Raw genomic sequence first — 21,151 nt, forward strand, 5'->3', positions numbered from 1 at the left:
GTAGGTCCTTCTGAACCTTCCTACTATGGTGAGTAAAATGTTTTATTTCTCTCAAGTATAGAAGTAATATATCCTATTCAGTCTATTCATTTTGTCATTGTTTTTAGATTATGTTTCACATTGTCCCTATCAGTTGACTGAAAATTTGTTTTAGAAGTCTGTCTTTCTCTTGTTTTGTTGTTTCTTTCAAGGTCCTGAGGGTGCGTTACATACTTACACAACTTTTGTTTTCTCACTGTCTCCTTGATGTCTGTATTTCCTTTATGACGCTGTGCCTGTTTGGTGTGTGTTGTCTGTTGGTTTGTGTGCTGTGTTTGTAAAGTGGCTGTGCTGTCCTAAACTAGCTGAGAGAGCGGGCATGGTTTTACAAGGTTACTTGTTAAGTGCTGCATGTCAAAATATTTGAACTAAAACATATTTTACTTTTAGATCTAATTTGTCTATCTGTCTTTGTCTTGACACGTCCTCCCGCCAGCAGATGTAACCTCAGGTACAGCTTTACCGTTTATTTGTTCACTCTGGTTTACAACACATTTACAAACTGACAATAAGCTTTTAATTTACCTTAAAACCTTCAGTCATTAAATGGGCATTAAATGGGCAAAGAAACGATAACATTTAATAATCTACATTCTGTAAGCTAACCTTATCTGTCCCTGAGTTTATTTGAGGCAGGTATAGACCAGTGGTGCACGAATGTTTTGCTATGGGGACCAAAAGCTGAAAGTACTCACCGCAATTTTGATATTCCTAGTATAGATAATCACATTGATGTCCCAATAAAATAAAATTGTCCCCTGTATAGAGCCCTAAGCAGTGGCAGTCAGCAAACCCATAAGCTCCACTTGTCTGTAGTAGAGCCACACCAGACAACATACCAACTGTGACAACTATGTAATCCATTTTGTTTTATCACTATCCATTGGAAACATATCTTCTCTCTTTAGAGTTTGTTATAAAAACTGCTACATTGCCTTACTCGCTTTTAGGGTTATCTGGGTAAACTTGTATTCAGTCGTGTAGCACACCCAGGGTCTAGTGCTTGAAAAAATGTATAGATTTATTGGTAAAAAGGAGGAGAGAGTGGTAAAGTCCATCAAAGTCAATCCTAGTAGCTTCTTGTCCTTGAATCTCATTCTGCCCAGTAACTTCCCATTAGTCAGTAATATAAACAATCCCTCTTGTGTCGCAGAAGACTTTAGTCTCTGTTGTCAAGGTGTCAGTGTGGCAGTGTTTCAGTACCTCAGCAACGTCTCTGACGTTTCGAGACTGGGAAAAATTGGCACAAAGTCCTTTGAATTGGCCATGGGGATCGCACCACAGAAGGTCAGCCACAGGTTATCCCTCTCAGCTCAGATGTTTGTGGCTGCTGACTGTGCTTGGGCTGATGCAAAAAAGGTGGTTGTGCAAAATCTACCCAATACACAGAAAAGCTCTTTCTTCACCATAGCAGAAATAACGTGGGACAACTGATTATGATGGTCCACAGACGACACTTTCTTTTTGAATTTGGGAGCACCGACAACTGCTTTGACATGTCTCTAGCTTGTCAGCTAGAAAAGCCAATTTACTCTGGAAGTCCACAATTGCATCAACAACAGCACCAAATCAGCATCTGACACATACCAGATATGTGTTGTAGGGGTCCTGAATCTGTCTTTATTGAATGGGAGACAATTTCACACAGAAAATCCTCTGAAGTCCTTGACCATCAACCATAGCACATTCAAAAGGTAACATTGCCATAACAAGGAAATATTATGGCACTTAATTTCAGTTATATTTCAGTTCAAAATCACATCATTAAGTAAAGCATCTCTATATTTTACTGCGTAATTAAAGGTCCAAACTCTCAAGAAAGTAGACTCCACATTTAAAATTTTTGTCAGTTAGCAGGAAAGTATAATCTGCATCTTGATGATCTTAGTTTTAGTTTGTATAGAAATCAAAGTTATTCTGATGCAAAACAAAATAGATTGCAGGTAACACTGTGCATAACTTGAGGGCTTCCTGCATAGGCTGCTAGAGAAACTATACCAAGTCATGCAGTGATAAATACTTTTTCAGCTCTAAGCCCTAATCTTTCATCAAGTTGTTTTATTGCCTGCGTGTAACCTGGAAGTAAATAAATCAGGAGCCTTGCATTGCTTTCTTATAGATTTCAAACTACAGACAATTTCATTCAAACTACGAAAGGAAAAACCACCAACAGTTATCCAAAATCAGCTATTTAGCAGTTAAATGATTCAGATCTTTCACACCTTAATTATATTCTTTACCAATGATAAAGAAGAAAATGTAAAATAATAAAGGGATAATTTCTCAAACTGACTTTTTGATTCTCATTTTTCCTTTTATCCTTTCATCAACAGAGACTCCTACTCTAGACCCACCTGAGGACAGAGTTGCTGTAAGTCTCATTCTTTGTATCTTCTTTCCTAAAACTGGTGTATCTACTTTTTAAAGTTAGATGTGAACAGATGAACCCAGCTCAGAATATTCAGCTATTCCCATCAGCGATATGTTAACAACCAGTGTCTTCTGTTTTTGTTGTGCTGTGTGTTGCAGTTGGTGTAGCTGTCACTGTGTTTGGTGGCTTCTACAGTAGATCAGCGGATACATAACTCTGTTTTGTTATTGTGCAGGTGTATGTAGTGGTGGGGATTGCTGCTGTAGCCTTTACTGGTTTCTTGCTGATGCTGGTTATCCTAAAGTTTGGAGGAAATTCCAAGTTTGGTATCAAAGGTATGTCAACCTTATTTTTCACAGACTGGTTAGATTAATGTTGTCAAGTTTATCTTGGGGTGATGAAATGTGGATGGTTTCATGGATTAATGTAGAATATTATGTAAAAAATCATTTATCATAGAACAAATCAGGATCAGAAATTAATAGGACATTTTAATCACTTCTAATAATTAAAAAAGACATATAATGCTGTTTAAAAAACTATTGACACAATTTCATGAGGTCTTACTGAAATATGATACTTTGGTCTGAATATCACTTGGATTCCAGATGCTCCCATTATAACAATTTAACCCATTTTATAATTGCTGACCATCTATTTGCATGTTTGCACTGGTATCTTGTCCAATTATCTGCTGTGATGAGCTCCAAGTCTTTGAGGTTGGAAGGCCTCTTTGCCATCACCCTGATCTTTAAATCACTCCACAGATTCTTTAACAGATTCAAGTTGGGTCTCTGGCTGGTACGAATCTGCCAGGGATACGAATACCTTTGGGCTTAACTGTCTTTCATTATGTGTTGTAAAATTGGCAGGTGGGAGCTGAAAGGGTTAATTACTGTATTCCTGTTATATTTTAACTAAAGCAATTTAAATCAAATTCATACACTTCCATGGAAATTGTGCCAATATATGATTAGAACTGTATAATATGTCTGTTATTTAAAATGAATGTCCATATAAGACAGTACATTGTTTTGATGCTGTCAAGTAGACAATTGGTCCATCATTTCTAACTTGTACCACAAAGTCCACAGATTTACTGAATTACACTTCTTTAGTTTGATTTTGGAAGATACGTACGGTTTCTGGGAAGTGAGACTTAACAGAGTGTAAAATAATTAGACTGTAAGAGCAACTTGATTTTATTGAATTTGATGATCATTATGTATCCATGAATCCTCCTTGGTTGCGCAGAAACTGCTGCCTGCTTAGTCATTCTCCTGGGTCTCAGGTCTGTTGGTGAATAACATGCATGCAGGTTAAACTTTTAAAGTCTTTGTCATGGAGATGCAAGTCTGCTGTTGTAGCCATTGCTGAATCCTCAATGCTCAGACACTTGCTTTTAAATTTTTCAGTCGTAATTTTCTATTTCGATGTATCTTAAGGACAGTCACTCACTGACTTCTGCAATGGCTACATTAGAAACTAACCTGACTCTTCTTGTAGTTGTTAACATCCTGATTTGCTAGAATGGGTTTAGCTTTGATCTTTGGTTGATGTTTTCTCTTTCTTGTGCACTAACATTAATATCTGTGTTAATTCATGCTGTACATACAGTATAACCACATTTCTATGAAGCTTGATGCTGCTGTTTGAGTGTTTTTTATTCAGCTGACTCTAGTTTGGTTCATTATACCTACATGGTAAGGAATTAAGGCATTAAATGTTTTGGGGAAGTCATTTTGTGCCATTTACAGATATGGCTTTTTCAGGATTGAATTACATCTTGGCATCTTCTGTTCTGCTAGCATTTGAAGCACTAAAGGTCCACATTTAAAATTTAAATGAGTAAACAGAAGGTGAATGTAAATGTAGAGATTTAGAGACTTAACAAATGTGTTTGCCAAATATATGTGCCTTTTTATTGCTGAAACTTGGCCTCCAGAGAAGAAGGATGGAAGACAGGAGGAGCATATGTGCATTTTGTGTTTTTATAGAGTTACATAGTTCCATCCTCCTGCAAAATTACATAAGGTTGAAGGAAATGAAGAAAATAACCTCTCTGCATTTTAATACATTGTATAAAATATATATGGCTGTGTATTTCTTGTTAGCCAAACAATTTTCCTTGTCTATGTGCTTCCACTTATGTGGAATTTAAAGTTGTTAGATCTCATTACTGTTTCTCTTTCCTTCTGATTACTCGCCTTGAGCGTCATCTTTCTTTATTTCCATTCTTGACCTTCTTCTCACGATGCGGTCCCGTCTTTATGTTCAACAAACAGCCTGATGAGTGTGGCCTGCAGCACATTGACATTGGGGGGACTTTATCGAGGGAGTGTCTCTGGTGTCAGCAGGCGCAGATTAGAGTTAGACAGAGGCTAAGGTCTGACTCCAAAAAACTGCTGTTTGTTTAAAATTCTTCATTTCCCACATCTGGCCATTTGTTGGAGCCTATTAAGGATTTGACAGTTGAATTATTTGTAAAATGGTAAATGTTACAAATGATACAAAATAAAGCTACGGATTACAGCTACTATTTATTATAATTGCTGTTCAGGGCCTTCCTCCTTGTCAGGCCAGAGAATACAGCTGAGTTGTTTTTGGTCTGTCTTTTGTTGAAGGAGTGAGGAGTGAAACTATTTTTCTACCTCTAAATAACATTTGTATTTGGAATATATTGGAAATCAACTCAGAGAATATTTCTGTTTTTCTTTAAGTAAAGTCAAACTTTTTTTTTGAGCTAATTATGATGAAAAAATAGTCATGAGACCATTGACCAAAGTTCCTCTGAAATACAACCCCTGCCCTGATGGCAAAACCCCTGATAGCAAAACCCCTGATAGCAAAACCCCTGATGGCAAAATCCCTGATGGCAAAACACCATGGGCGCTAATGTAAAGTAACTAGCATTTTTTCATCTGAGCATGGTTGCTTTATCAGAGGCATGTGCACACAGACGTACACACACCCACATAAGCAGTCAGTGCTGACAATGACTTTGAACTTGTGCACAAAAAGTGTGTTAAGCGTTTACCATGGTCTTGTGACTTGTGCAACAGATGTGCAGTGAATAAACATAACCTCTGAACCTGGCAGTATCTCTTTCTGATTGCAGATTAAAAAGCTGCAGTAGCTTGTTTACACTTTTTATGATGAATACAACATTTTGCTTCTCCTCCATTAATAACTCACAGAAAACATTTATTGCAGGTTTTTTACTGCTTTCTGACTCACAGAGGGGTATTTTATGTATACAGTGCCTTGTATTCACATCCCTTAAACATTTGACCCTTTTGTCATGATTCAACCACCAACTTTATACTGTAAAGTATATTTAAATTGTATATTATACGGACAAACAAAAGTAGTGCATAAATGAACAAAGAGGATACTTGCCTCCCAAAAGAGAGTCTTGTATTCAGCCCCATTTACTTTAAAACCCCTAAATAGTATGCAATCCTTTTGTATGTGATTTAATCTCAGTATAAAGCCTATGGTAACTGGAGGTTGCAAGGGGAAGAGTCTGTTGAGAGGACAACCAAATCTGACTTTATGTAAGAGTGACAAGATGAAAGCTTTTGTTGAAAGTTGTCCTGAAAGGTGCATGAAGAGCTCTAGTCAGCTGAGACCAAAATTTGACTTTACGCCAACATTCAAAACGGCAAGTGTGGCAGAAGCCATTACAGCACATCTCCCAAAACACACCATGCCCAACATGGTGTTGGCAGTATCAAGCTGTGGGGATACCATTTTCAGCAGGGACAGGGAAGCTGGTCAGCTGACTGCACTATTTGGCAAATCTATTAGAGAGATATCCTACACTACTAGCAGCTGTAATTGTGGTAAAAGATGGTCTTTGTAAAAACATTTGAAAAATCTTTATCCACTTGAAAATTATGCACTATGTTGTATTGGTCTATACTGTAAAATCCTAATAAAAAATGTAAACAATGTAACAAGATATGAAAAAGTTACATGGGGTGTGAAAGCTTTTGGAAGGTGCTGTTGTTTTGTGCAGTTGTTCTTGTCATACTACAGTCATCTCTGGTCAACACATTTTTGATTTACTTGTTGTTGGGCTACAATATGTCTTGTGTTGCCTACAGCGAAACTGACCTCAGTGTCCGAGCTACAGCACCCTGTTGGCGGTCAGACGCCTCGGAGCCCCTCCGGTCCTTGGACCCCGGAAACAATCATCACTCTATCAGAATCAGAATCAGCTTTATTGCCAAGTTCATGCATACAAAAAAGGAATTTGCCTCCGGTACACTTTGCTCTTTTGTTCTGTTCTTGCATTACAGAATATACAAATTTACAATTTACAATGTACAATATACACATATCTATCTAAAGACTCTTAAATGAACGACTCTCAACCAGTTTCTAACTTTTAGCTCTTTTAATCTAAATTAAGGCAGAGGAACGATTACAGAGATCAGCGCTGAGGCTCCCGTCTCGCACTGTCGCCGTCTGTTAGAGGATGACGAAGAGCCCCGATAGAAGGTCACATATAGTTTTTATATCTGGCACTCCATTGCAATGGATGTGCCCTCCCTCAGTGATTATCAGAAGACTATGTGTCACCATTATGGTGTCTATCTGTTAGGTTGTGTGGTAGCGGGTGTCCACGTGGTCCCCCCCCCCCCCAAGGAGGAACGCCTGGTAGACCCCTGGTTGTGTCTAAGCAACAGTTCATACACCTAGTGGAGACAAGTCTGACTCCATCAAACCTGTATGTGCGTGATTTAGAGAAAAGAGAGAAAAGACAACAGCCTGAAGCACAGCAGAAAATTCTGTCTAACATGTGAATCAGTTAATGTAGACCCTAAGTGTTGATTGTCTTCGTCCATCTTCTCTGCCCCCTGAGCGACATCCCCAGGCGTCTTTTGGCAGGTTCAGCTACCTGAAAAGGTTAGTCTTAAAATGGAATATAAAATCATATGTTCATACTGGCAGGTTATGCCCAATTGTAGGTAATTAGGAACTACTGTTATCATTAGCGTTAAAGCAGGCCACATAGTGGCTTAATCAAATGGATCCTTGTCAAAAATATTTCATCATTATCAAAAACAATGTACCTGTTTAGCACAATTAGAAAACTTTTTACTTTAAAGCAGCCTACATTTATTACTTAACACATGTCCTAAAAATCAACCTATAGAGAGGTGAACACATAACTAAAAATAACCTATTAATACTTTCATTCATGACATGTGCTTAACTAATTTCACTTAATCAACCTGTCATTAACTTACCTAATACAACATTCATACCATTAAATCAAATATTCTGATTCCTTTAATATCAACATTATTCATTAAGTCACAGAAATCACTGTAAAGGATATTGGCTCAGATGGCGGGCCCCTTTTTCACTTATGGGTTATCTTCATTCAATCCAGTGAGCCTGATCACAGCCCCCTCTTTCTTGCACCCTTGATTTGAGGGGCCTGACCCCTTAACCATCAGCATCTGATAGGCGGTCGGCACTCAGACCCCCTGAGTCCATGGTTGTGCCCTTGCCCCTAAGGATGAGAGCCTGAAGGGTGTCATCCTCTTGTATCAGTTTATCTTTGACTATGTGTTGCATCTTATGTGATATCAACAGTTATGTTGTGCAAGCTGTAGCAGTGAGCGGTGCGGCAGATAAGTAACAAGGGCAGATAATTTAATTAAGGCAGCAAAGAGATAATTAGAAAAGGCCACAGAATCATACATCCATAACATCAGTGTTTTGGCAATATATTTGAAATTGCATCTGCACAGATGAACCTCAGTTAGCGGACAATCCTAAGTATTTTTATGAACTTTCTATAATGTAAAACTATTGCATAAGTATTGTATAAGTAATAGACTGCCCAAACCAGGGTAGTGCTAGAACCTGATGTCATTTATAATATACCGTATTAGTATACCGTAGTTTAACTTCCTAGAACCCCCTTTCAGGTCTCATCATTTTATTAAGTGCATGTTTCATTAAGTTGAAACTTTTTTGCAAGTGAGTGCATTTTTGCTTTCTTACAGATTCTATGGAAATAACAAACAACCCAACAACTTCTCTTTGGCGTAATACTAAGGTCTTAAAACAATAAACAAAGCAGCGTTATTGTTTTAGGCCTTTGAGATACTTGCTGATATCATGCTGATACTTTTTGCATCAGCATGATTGTAAGGTTGCACAAAAAGATCACACAAATGGTAGTTAGACCACGCAGACACATACGCATATGGGTCAGTGGTACCACAACCTTTCAGCTGGTATACCATTTTTACCAAAGTCTAATGATGTTGTGGTTTGTCAACTGTCACAAGAGAGGATAAAATAACTAAAACGTATACTGTAGTACTTAAAATCTTTAGTCTTTACAGGTTGCAGTGGGCAGGTGCAGATGCCAAAAACATCATACAGACTTTGCAGTCGAACAGATGATAGGGCAGACTAGGAGGACCAACTTTTCCCTATCTGGTATAATTTAATGTTGATTATCTGGACGTATGGGGTCGTACTTCACACAGCGAAAAAAATCAGCATTCTAAGATTTGCCTGAGTTTTTGCCATTTGAGTTGTCTTTAGATGTCTCTTCTCTTCTTTCTGTTTTCAAGTGGGTGTTAGCTTGGCTAACCCGTCTGCACCCCTGCCTGCTTCTACAAACTTGGAGCTTTCGATGTCAACAAACTGACTGAAACAAATAATTGTACTTTTAAAGGCAGATATGCTTCACCGAAGTATTTGTGTCATTTGTTTTTTGAACTGTAAAACATTTTCAGAAATGGCAACAAGCTCTTCCTACTACTGTGGTTAGACAAGTGGTTAAACAAGATAGGCTGTGGGCCAAAATGTTTTTGATGACTCTCATACTGATCAGTGCAAAAAACATTGATTGGACTGATGCAGGTGGTATTTTTTAACTTCATGGCATCCTTTGTGCAACATCATTGCAGCAGAGAGACCCAGTTGGAGGGCTGCATGCAAATGTGTCTCTGTAGACTCTGTGTTGGTTTAATGCCAATAATCTTACCTGGGTAGGCAGACAGCTTTTAAAATATCCAGTCAGCGCCCATAATTGTTTCTGCTTAAACGTGCCTCTACTTAACCAGTAACATAAACATAATCAAATAATTTTTTGTATCGAAGTTTAAGATTATGATGCAGAAAGGCGAGATTTTGCTCACCCATTTAGTTTTCAATATATTTGCCAGTATTATTTCAAATCCAGCCAACCCCCAAATAGGGCTAAACCTACTGCATCAGTAAGATTCCTGACAGAAAGGAGATTTGGTCTGTTTGGAGTAATCAATCCATCTATCCATCCATCCATCCATCCATCCATCCATCCATCCATCCATCCATCCATCCATCCATCCATCCATCCATCCATCCATCCATCCATCCATCCATCCATTGTCTATATCCGCTTTTTCTGTGCAGGGTCGCAGGGGGGCTAGTGCATATCTCCAGCAGTCATTGGGTGAGAGGTGGGGTACACCCTGGACAGTCTGCCAGTCACAACACAGAGACACACAGGACAAACAATTATCAGAATTAGAATCAACTTTATTGCCAAGTTCGTATATACAAACAAGGAATTTGACTCCGGTACACTTTGCTCTTTTGTTCTGTTTTTGCATTACAGAATATACATATTTACAATTTACAATGTACACATATATAATAAAAAGGTGCATTTGCAACATCTGTATGCTTTTGTTTTGTACTTTATTGAATGTTCATCAGAGAAACAGCCTGGGGGAAGAAACTGTCTCTGTGGCGGCTGGTTTTAGTGAACAGTGCTCTGTAGCGACGGCCTGAAGGTAAAGCTCTGAACAGTTTATGTGCAGGTTGTGTGGGGTCTGCAGAGATTTTAGCAGCTCTTTTCCTGACCCTAGACCTGTATAAGTCCTGGGTGGAGGGAAGGTCAGCTCTGATTATTCTCTCTGCAGTCCTGATTATTTGTTGCAGTCTGGACCTGTCCTGTTTTGTGGATGAGCCAAACCACACTGAGATGGATGAAGACAGGACAGATTGAATGATGGCAGTGTAGAAGATGACCAGCAGCTCCTGTGGAAGATTGAACTTCTTGAGTTGCCTCAGGAAGTATAGTCTCTGCTGGGCCTTCTTTCGAACAGTGTCTATGTGTGAAGACCATCTCAGGTCCTCAGAGATGGTGGTTCCTAAGAACCTGAAGTGGTCCACGGCCGATACAGTGTTGTTGAGGATGGTGAGGGGGGTGTAGGGGGGTGGTGTTCTCCGAACGTCCACCACCATTTCCACAGTCTTGAGTGGGTTCAGTTCAAGGTAGTTCTGACCGCACCAGTGTACCAGCCGATCCACCTGCTGTCTGTATGCAGACTCATCACCGTCCTGGATCAGTCCAATGACAGTGGTGTCGTCTGCAAACTTAAGGAGTTTAACGGAGGAGTCCGATGAGGTGCAGTCATTTGTGTACAGGGAGAAGAGGAGTGGGGATAGAACACACCCCTAGGGGGCACCAGTACTTATTGATCTGGATCGGGAGAAGATGCTCCCCAGTCTCACCTGCTGCTGTCGGTCCGTCAGGAAGCTGTTGATCCACTGACAGGTGGAGGCTGGGACGTTGAGCTGGGTGAGCTTCTGGTGGAGGATGTCTGGTATGATGGTGTTGAAGGCCGAGCTGAAGTCTACAAACAGGATCCTGGCGTACGTCCCTGGGTGGTCGAGGTGTTGTAGGATGAAGTGTAGGCCTAAGTTAACAGCATCATCTGCCGACCTGTTTGCTCGGTAAGCAAACTGCTGGGGGTCCAGCAGGGGGCCTGCAATGTCTTTCTGGTGCTTCAGCACCAGCCGCTCAAAGGATTTCATGACCACAGACGTCAGGGCTACAGGCCTGTAGTCATTTAATCCTAGGATGGTGGGTTTCTTGGGAACCGGGATGATGGTGGATCGTTTGAGGCAGGAGGGGACCTCACATTTCTCCAGTGATTTGTTGAAGATCCTTGTGAAGATCGGAGCGAGTTGATTTGCACAGGCTTTCAGGCATGATTGGGAGACGTTATCAGGTCCTCCAGCTTTCTTTGTTTTCATGCGCGGAAACAGCCTATTTACATCTTCCTCTGAGATCTTTAGTGCAGGCAGAGGATCTGAAGGTAGGAGGTTGGTTGTTTTATGGGTCAAATTTGTTCCTGAATGGGATGTAGAGGGGATGATTTGAGGTGTGAATGGCTTCTTGTCATGTCTGCAGTAGAAGCCATTCAGACGGTTGGCCAGGAGACGACTCTGTTCAGGATGAGTGGGGGGGCTCCTATAGGCAGTCAGGTTTCTCAGACCGGTCCATATAGCTGAAGCGTCACCAGTAGAAAGGCTGTTCTTAAGCTTCTCACTGTAGCTTCTCTTAGCTGCTTTGATCTCCTTCATTAGTTTGTTCCTGGCCTGCCTGTACCGCGCCCAATCTCCACTGCTGTGAGCTTCTTCCTTTTCCCTGCGCAGATTCCTGAGGTGTGGAGTGAACCATGGCTTGTTGTTCCCAAAGGTGCAGAAGGTCTTGGTCTGCACACACATGTCCTCACAGAAACTGATGTATGATGTCACCACATCAGTTAGTTGGTTTAAGTCAGTGGCTGAAGTTTCAAAAACAGTCCAGTCTGTGCATTCAAAGCAGGCCTGCTTTGATTCCTCAGTCCACTTCTTAACAGTGTGAACCTTGGGTTTAGAAGCTCTTAGTCTCTGTCTGTAGGTTGGGATGAGGTGGATTAGATAATGATCTGAAAAACCCAGAGCAGCCCTGGTAACAGCATGATATGAGTCCTTTAAAGCTGTGTAACAATGGTCCAGTGTGTTTTTGTCTCTGGTGGGACACATAATATGCTGTCTGTATTTGGGGAGTTCATTGGAGAGGTTTGCTCTGTTAAACCCTATCATCCTAACCCTAACCCTCATGCATGCACTCACTCATGCTAAGGGCAATTTAGAGTAACCAATTAACCTAACAGCCATGTTTTTGGACTGTCCACAGAGAAAGCCGATCCATGCATGGATAGAAAATTAAAACTCTATGCACAAAGACTCCAGGCCTGGATTCGAACCCAGGACCTTTTTGCTGCTAGGCAACTGCATCACCATTCAACCTTTGGCGTAATTGTGCCAGATTATTAGAGAAATAACATCAAAACTACTTTTTCACTCATTTTCAGGTTTTACTTTGTAACAATGTTTTTATTTTTAATTATTATTATTATTTTTGTCATACAAAAACTAGATATGTTTAAAAAGAAACATGTTCACATAATTGCTCTGGAGAAGGTGACACACATTCACGTGATGCTTAGGAAAATGAAAGTAAAAAATTTAGAACCTCAAAGGAAGAGAAAAACATTACTATAGGCTGGCTTAAAAAGACCATCTGGAGGACAAAAAGATTCAACAAAATTAAACATGACCCTCCCAAACCAACTCTTGAAGAGAAAGCAGCTCCAACAGTGTGATGCAGATAAGGAAGGATGTACAGCGCCTTGCAAAAACCTAAACTCCCTGTGGACTTTTTTCACATTTTATAATGCTACAACCACAAGCTTTAATGTTTTTATTTGGGATTTTATGTGATTGATTGACACAAAGTGTTTGTTATAATTTTGAAGGGGAACGTAGAGGATGCATTAATGGGGATGATGTGTTCAGTGGGATGTTCAGTGTTAGTTTCTGTAACAGATAGTGCTTTACATGTAGGCAGATAGTGCACCCATAAGCAACATCCTCCAAGCATTCCTTGTGTCTCCTCCATCAAATGGGACTTACTGTGTTTCTTTTTCTAATAATGGTTTCTTCAGGACACTTCTTCATGATGATCAGATTTATGACAACTAATGGTCCTGTCAACAGATTATCATGCCTGGATTGTGGATCTCTGCAGCTCCTTCAGAGCTACCATGAACCACTTTGTTTTTATTGGATAAAATCCCGGTAAAGTCCATTTAAGTGCAACATAATGAAAACGAAATGTTCAAGTTGTATGAACAGGCACTGTAGCTGCATCCTCCTGAAGTATCTGTAGAAAGGGAAGTGCCAACATCAACCCTGTTTCTGACACAGCAGTGAAACCGAAATGTCATGACAGAAAAAATGACAGTTAGTGAATCAGCGCTTACGAAATAAAGAAAGTGAGAGCCGGATGGAGAAGAGGAGGAAAAGGGAAATAAATGGTAAAACTGACATTTGTCAGTGAGTAAGAGTAGAAAAACAGAAATAGGAGAAAATCAAAAGACTTGAGAAACAAAGTAAGAGGAAGAAGATTTCTTCCTCTTAGATAGACCACACGCATTGAAAACTAAGATGGAACAAGGCAAAGAGCACAAAAAACTGAGATGAAAGATGACGTCCTCCTTTGTCCACTTATCAATGATTCATCATTAGTGCAGGTTTCAGTTTTCTCCTTGTTTGGTTGAATTGGGCACCTCCATCTTTCTCTCCCTCTGTCTCCCTCGCATGCATACACCGCTCCTTTCTGTTGATCGATCGAAATGACACCCTCAAGGTCAGTGGAGCTTCATTCTGGGCCCCAGGCTTTACAGAGCATGCTCAGCATACCCACCACATCCACTGGCATCGCCACCTCCTCTTCTTCCTTCACTCCCTGATGAAAAGCAGCTCTCGCCTCCAGCTCTTGAGGTTTTCAATGAGCTCTGCTCGCCTCAAAAACAAAACATGTGCAACACCAAAGAGAGAGCCACAAAGTGAAGATTATCGACTCTCTATGCTTTTTAATGTACAGGCAGAAATGGAGGAAGAGTTTGAAACAAAGCTTTTTGTAGTTACTTGATGAAATCTTTCCTGGTTGAGTGAACGTGTTAATTTAAATTCTGGGCTATTGTGTTAAATGTTTCTTTACCACTAGTTTACCCACTTCACAAGTCCTCTGATTAGGAAGTTTGAATGGAAGATGGCATGAAAACCTGTCTTTCTTTACATGAATGTTTCCTTAGTAACCATAAACACATTTTGAAAGGTCTACGGGTTATTTGAGGTAAATTGCCTGAAGCTCCTACTCCTCTGCTGCTCTAAAGGCCTGCCTTGAAAGTGCTATACAACTTCATGCACAATTATTTTGCAGCTGACAAGCCTGATTGCAAAAAAACGAAAAGAAAACATAAATTACAGATTTACTAAAAGGAAAGGGCATATTGCAGAATTATTTTTGATGAATTTGTATATCTTAAATTGATTATTATATTATGTCCAATAATGGAGCTGATGCAATTGATGAAAAGCCCATATGTTTCGCTTCATCTGTATCGTAAAAAGTATTGCTATTTCATTTATATGTAAATATATTTTAATCAAAATTGGAGAAAGATGTAGGCTGAAACCTCCACGCTATTTTCTGCAGTAGTCAATGTTGTTTTCAAGAGTATTAAACACATATCCAAACTATTATGACACTGTACCTTCTGCCTTGCATTAGCCCTTTAAACTTGATACTGAGCGTTGCTGGATGAAAGAGGAAGAGGACTTAGGCTCCCGTTTTATTATTTTATTTTATATCTTGAGTCAAGTTAATGTGTTTAATAGTTGCAGTGTAGAGAGCAGGAGGAAGATACGTTTTAAAGCCTATGGCGGATCCTAAGGGCAATTATTGTTTGAAGTGCTCTGAAGATGGAAGCTGCTCTTTTACAAAGTCAAATGTTGCTCGGAGACCTGGTCTGTGCACTTGCCTGACGGCATTTTGTTCCTGCTGCGCTTTACAAGTAAAGTGAGCCTTTTTATACGTAAAGTAAAATAAACTCCTGGAGACAACGTTTTGAGCGAGAAGAACCACAAAAACAGTTTTGAGTACCTTAGAGGGGTGCTTTTCCTCATCTGAGGAAATATTTTGTTAAGATAGTAGTAGACATTGGCTCAGGTTTTAGTTATTAACCTTTGCCAATTGACTGCTGATATAATATTGACAGCAGGATCATAGTTTGACAAGCTGCCTTGCAAACATGGACTGGTGTGGTCCCAGTGTGGTTTGTTTGTTTGTTTATGGGGAGCAGCATTTGAATATGTCTCTAATTGACTACTTTATTGAACAGCTTGCAATGTATTTATGAACAGAGTAATTAAATATACATGTGATTCACTGTAAAAGCTCCCTCGCTATGCAACATCTGTACAACTACACATTTTCCACTGCACCATGAAAGATCGATTTAAGGATATATTATGGTTTATTAGCAACAAACTTCATGTATAAAACTGATACCGGATATATAAAAACCCATAAAAACCTTTTTTCACAGGGTTCAACAATAAATCAGACTAAACCTTTTCTTGTTTTTTTGTTCAGTTAGTATTGCCTACCTAAGAAGGAACAATGAATGAGGTATTTTTCTTTTTTCTTTATTTCAAAAAGCTTCTCGCAGTTGTTTGCTGAAATTTTGGCCCATTCCTCCTGGTAGAACTGGTGTAACTGAGTCAAGTTCCTGGGCCGCTTTGCTCACACACACTTTTTCATCTCTGGTCACAAATTTTTTATTGGACTGATATCTTCATCTGGGCTAAATATTTTCAAAGGCATAGCAATTTTAGTGTATGCAAATATTTTAATTTGAATTTTAAATGTACTGAAAATCACCCGAAACATTTTCTGAAACACTTGTCTTTCTCCTAGCATATAGCAAAAAGAGAATAATTTTAGTAACTGACCTAAACAGGAAAAGGTTAGTCTGATTTATTGTTGTTGTTGTCAGTGGGGTGGGAAAGTTATATATGTTTTATACAGTGAATGTAAATGTTTGGAGTCAACTTTTTTTGTGGTGTATGTAATGATGTTTGTAGCTGGTGGTTCTTGACTTTTATTTTGTCATCATTAGTCTTCAACAGAAATGTAGGTCTGAATTAGAGAATAACCTTAAATCTTCATTTTAACCCTCCTCAGTGCATCTTTATGTCTTTATACATTACAAAGCAGTGCATCTGTATTCTTTCAGAAACAATCGCTGACCTCAAATTGGTTTGAAGGCAGATGAGCTCATTCCCATAGTTGAGATCTTCTACAACTTTTCTGCTGGAAATGTAGAGGTTTCTCAGCTTGTGTTTGCCTTTATATGAATTATTCAATTGTCTCATGAAACATGTTGAAAATCATTTTGTTAAGGTCCATTTCCAGAGCCACTCAGTCACAAACCAATTGTGGTGTTCTTTGTGTTTTTTTCCCTTCATTATAACATATAATGCAAGTGTAATGTAAGAATTTTGTACAATTGCCATAATTGTCCAGGAGTCACTTGAACTAAGCAAAAAAGCCTCAAATCAGACTGTGCTCCAAGGATTTTTATTAATCAAGTTAATTGAGTTACTCAATGAATCGTTTAAGCTCTGTGTGTTTTTAGTATTTACCATTTTACCATTTCTCATGTGTGCTCTTCTTTAAACATGTTCTCTGCAGACTGAAGACAAGTGACTATGTATTCTTACTTTAACTTCCATTATCAATGGCATTCTTCATTTATAATGTTTAATTTCTTTAGAAACAGGCGGTCTAAAGAACAAATTATTGGGAAGTCTTTAGAATGAAAGTGGTTTAATTAATATTGTTTTATTTTCTTTGGGGATGTGAAAGCAATCTTGAGAGTAATTACCCACAGAGTACATTTAAAAGCCTTAAAGGTGTATTCACTAATAGGAAGGCATTGGTTGTTGGTTAACAGTCATAAAGCTTGAAAATAGTCACCAGTAGCTGATGTCTTTCTCATCTCTGTTAGGGAGTTTATTGTAGAGTTGTACATCATTTCCTGTCCTGTGGTGGTCAGCCTGACCTTTGCAAACTGTCAAAGTGATGAAAAACGAGATGGCTCAAACAAGGAGAGCAGTGTGGGAACGGGACATGGTGTATACATCCAATCCAAGCTTGGTACAGATGGAATTATTATAGAGCAGCTAAATCTTCAGAATCAGTTTTCATTTGGAAAGATTAGTTTTTTGGGGGTTAAAATTTGATTACTTTCCACTTCAAAAAGCAAGCACTTTGAAATGCTCCGCATGAGCTCAGTTTGAAAGTCAGACACCATAAGTGGAAGTTAAATTATCCTACAGGAAACCAGGGGGGTCATGAAACTCAAACAACACATGATTATCTAATGTGCATATTTAAAACATTAAAGCTTTTAAAGTCTGGAACATGCTGCTATCTGGCGGCAGTCCCGATTCATTAATGCTAATATGTCTTTCCCTTTAATCGTGTTTTCAGACAGCTGTTTGTCCTAGAAGATGGATCAAAATTGAAAGAATAGGATCACAGTCTCAGAGCCACTCCAAAAGAATCAACATAATTTAGTTCAGAATGAGAGCCTGTAAGTGCCAAGCATATGCATGAGATGCCCTGTGCATATCAGTTGGTGGGACTTAGAAAGCCTAATGTTCAACCAGCACAATGTTTTTATTTGTGAGGAGACAATATAATTATGATGTAAAACTACTGTAATCTGGTTTTCTCAGAACCACAGACCTTTTCTGTTGTTGTCTAGACTATTGACAACCTGTCAAGTGGCAGAATTGGTAGCACTGTTGCTTTGCAGTAGGAAATCCGGCCCTGGGTGTAAATCCCGGCCAGGGCCTTTTAGCATGAAATTGGCATGTTCTCCCATTGCAGTCTGAAAATAGGCATGTTAAGTCAATTGGTCTGTCTAAATTGTCCATATATATGAATATTGGTGTATGGTTGTTCTTCATTTGCGCTGATCTGTCTAGGGTGACCCTATTTTTTGTCCAATGACTGCTGGAGATAGGTACCAGGCATCTGGTGTCCCTGCATGGAAGAGCGAATAGTCGGCCACTTTATTAAGTACTCCTGTTAAGACTAATTGGGAATCAGCCAATCACATGGCAGATGTTCAATGTGTTTAGGTCTCTTGATGCAGCAAATTTGGGTTGCTTAGGATAAAACTGAGCATCAAAATAGGAAAGACAGGGCCTTTATGACCATAGTGTTACCATCTAATGATGGCTACTTTCAGTAAAATAATGTACCATGTCACAAATGTGAGGTGATCTCACATTGGTTTGCAGAGCTGGAAAGTCAGCAACCCTCAGCAATCTTTGAATCTGTTTTCTGCTTGATGTAGTCGGCCATATCAGGACATATTTTCATTCTGCCTTGCAAGATGACTAATCCAAAGTGGGAAAGCTCTTTTCAGGCATGATGTGAAGTTCAGCCCTCAAGTCTTTTTACTCTGCTAAATATGGACATGCTGATAAGAACATTGATCAAGTTTCTGAAGACATCATTCACTAGTACCTAAGTGTCAGTATGGCTAGTCCAAATTGCATCACTAAAAGAAAATCAGTGTAACAGTAAGTCAGAATTGAATAGGACTTGATGTATTCTGCTCAATGAAAAATTAACCCTGTAGCTGAAAAAAGGTATGCAACCAGCCTCGAGCCAAAAATCCACATCCTTCCACATCATCCCAGCAGGAGGGGAGATGAAGAATAAAGACTTCCACCGGGATAAGAAATACCAGCCAGGAGGCCAATCTAAAACAAAGGATGATGGTGAGTGGAAAAGGTTTGTTTAGCCTTGCTGAAGATCCTGTTGTGTGTAACAAAGGGCACCAGAGTGGCCAGGATAATTAATCAAGTTCTCAATGAGCTCCTTTAGAGAAGAAACACCTGGGCCAGAGTTTTACAGAACTCAGCTGATAAAATAATCTTTTCCAGAAGGTCAATTTATCTGAGGATTGTTCTGTAATGTCAGAGGAAATCCAGAATAAAAGATTGTTGCAAGAACAGATGAAAACAGGGACACTCTAAAAAGGTTTTCCAGGAAAACGAGAACAGTGTGATTTTTATAAGAGGCATGTTTCAACAGCGGGAAACTTTTCCAGGCACAATGGTGGTTTATGGGGCCATTCTTTACCCTCACACTTTATCTGCCAGGATAAACACAGATCCAGATAGAAATTTACCCTAGAACAGACTTTGGTGGGAAGTAGTGCTTTTTTTATTAACCCTGAACTATTAGGGTAGAGTTTAGTGAAGGCCAAGTGTTCAGCTTTTTGGAGGTTGCTTATCTTTGTGGCATCATATTTCAGTTACATCATAGTTTAAACTTGTATATTTCTGGGCAACTTTAAATGCAATAGATTTAAAACTGAAAGTAAAATTGACGTTTACTTCAGCCTTCTGCAGGGAAAGAATGAGTAATTTGTTCAGTCAAAGTGATATTTCACGCTGCACAGTGGCAGGTCTGCAATGTGGTGCTGTTGATAGCACTGTTGCCTCTCCAGGTACTCCTCCCAAAATCCAAAAACATGGCTGTTTTTAATTGGTCTCTCTAAATTGCCCTTAAGTGGGAGTGTGCATGGTTGTTTATCGTGTGAGTCTCGATGTTGCCCTGAGATCAATCAGTCAGGCAGAGATACAGTATTTATATCAAAAGAGTTGAGGCCAAAAAAGACTGAAAAAACCCAGAAAACCTGAGAGTTACTCATGAAGAAAGCTGAAATACTCGACGTCATGGGAGGAAGGGAGCATGAAAAATGAATACACAGAGGGAAAGGAAGCAATTAAACAAAAAGTGTGACTCTCGAGAGCAAAATAAGGCAACTGGAGAGAAAGACGAGGGAAAGATGTAGAAGCAAAGACCACAAAATTACACAGCTTGCTATGGCTCTAGTCTACATTTGTTATTTAATAGTGTAGTATAATAGCAATATCCAACTACATTATAGTAGGGCTCATTCACATTTCTAACAACTTAATCTGAAATTGTAATTGGTCCTGTCTGACCTGGCCAGGCAGGACTTTTTGATGGGTTCTAAATGTCTGTGCTGCTGAACCCAGACTCAGCTCTTTGTCTGACAGTGTTTGTGTCATGATCCACTGGTGTTTATGTTTTAATTTTCATCTGTGTTTTTATTTTGTTCATTTTCTTGTTAGGCTTTGCCTTGTTCAGTTTAATTCTAGTTACCCTGTGGTTGCACTTGTCTTTTCCCACTTTTCTACTCTGCTCTACTCTTCGGCCTCAGCTGCTCTTTATCTTCTGATTGCGCTGCCTTCTCTCTGCCTCAGCTGCAACTCATTCCTCTGATTAGCTGTTCTGGTTTGCTTGTCATTTTTCTACCCTTTCCTCAGTGTGTATATTCATACCGGTTCTTTTTGCTCTCCTCTGGATTCTTCTGTTACTATGCCTGCTGTTTCCTGGCGATTTAGTCCCTGCCACAAGTTCTGTTTTCCTTGGGTCAACCTGTAAGTTTTTGTATTTTTACTTTTTCATTAAACCATTTCAACTCACAATGCTGCTCCCAAATACCTGCCTGTAAGTTGGTCCAGCTCTTGCCTCACAAAATGTGGCAGTTTGCTTTCAGCGAAGGAGTCGTCACAAGGACTGCTAATCAGAGGCTGACATTGGGTAACATTAGTGTTATGTAGTCGTATAAATCCAATACAAAATCTTGACATAATAAGTATTGCATGTTCAAAATTGTGATCATGTCCTTGACTAAAAGATAAATTCGCATTTACGGTTTGACACCATCAACAATCAATATATACGTAATATTTACTTAATAATAATGAGTCATATGTGAAATCAAAGGTTTTAGCCATTACAACTTATGATGTTATATACTACTTCTATTTTAGAAATTCTAGTACCCTTGCCTGTGGGAATAAAACGTTTGCTTTGACTACACCTAAAGTCCTATAAGAACATTTTTAAGGCACATGGACAAAAGAACTTCTTGTTGGTGAAAGATCAATTATTCTCTGTTTATTTACATCACAATATGC

At 39.3% G+C, this 21,151-nt stretch overlaps 1 protein-coding gene across 7 annotated transcripts in view; it reads left to right on the forward strand.

Moving 5' to 3' along the window:
- Window positions 1–21,151, forward strand: part of ntrk2a (neurotrophic tyrosine kinase, receptor, type 2a) — a 151,783-nt gene that overhangs the window by 23,318 nt on the left and 107,314 nt on the right. For 3 of the 7 annotated variants that reach the window (XR_007040658.1, XM_047381907.1, XM_047381909.1), the window contains exons 10-14: window positions 5–28; window positions 192–200; window positions 476–490; window positions 2,373–2,410; window positions 2,646–2,745. Coding sequence is in view for 6 of the 7 variants with exons in the window: in XM_047381907.1 (XP_047237863.1) it covers window positions 5–28; window positions 192–200; window positions 476–490; window positions 2,373–2,410; window positions 2,646–2,745 (186 nt within the window). In the remaining variant the exon portion in view is untranslated. The remainder of the gene's footprint in view (window positions 1–4; window positions 29–191; window positions 201–475; window positions 491–2,372; window positions 2,411–2,645; window positions 2,746–21,151) is intronic. The other 4 variants (XM_047381911.1, XM_047381912.1, XM_047381908.1 and 1 more) reach the window with 3 other exon arrangements.

This window comes from Girardinichthys multiradiatus, chromosome 12 (assembly GCF_021462225.1).
Source record: "Girardinichthys multiradiatus isolate DD_20200921_A chromosome 12, DD_fGirMul_XY1, whole genome shotgun sequence".
Classification (NCBI taxonomy): domain Eukaryota; kingdom Metazoa; phylum Chordata; class Actinopteri; order Cyprinodontiformes; family Goodeidae; genus Girardinichthys; species Girardinichthys multiradiatus.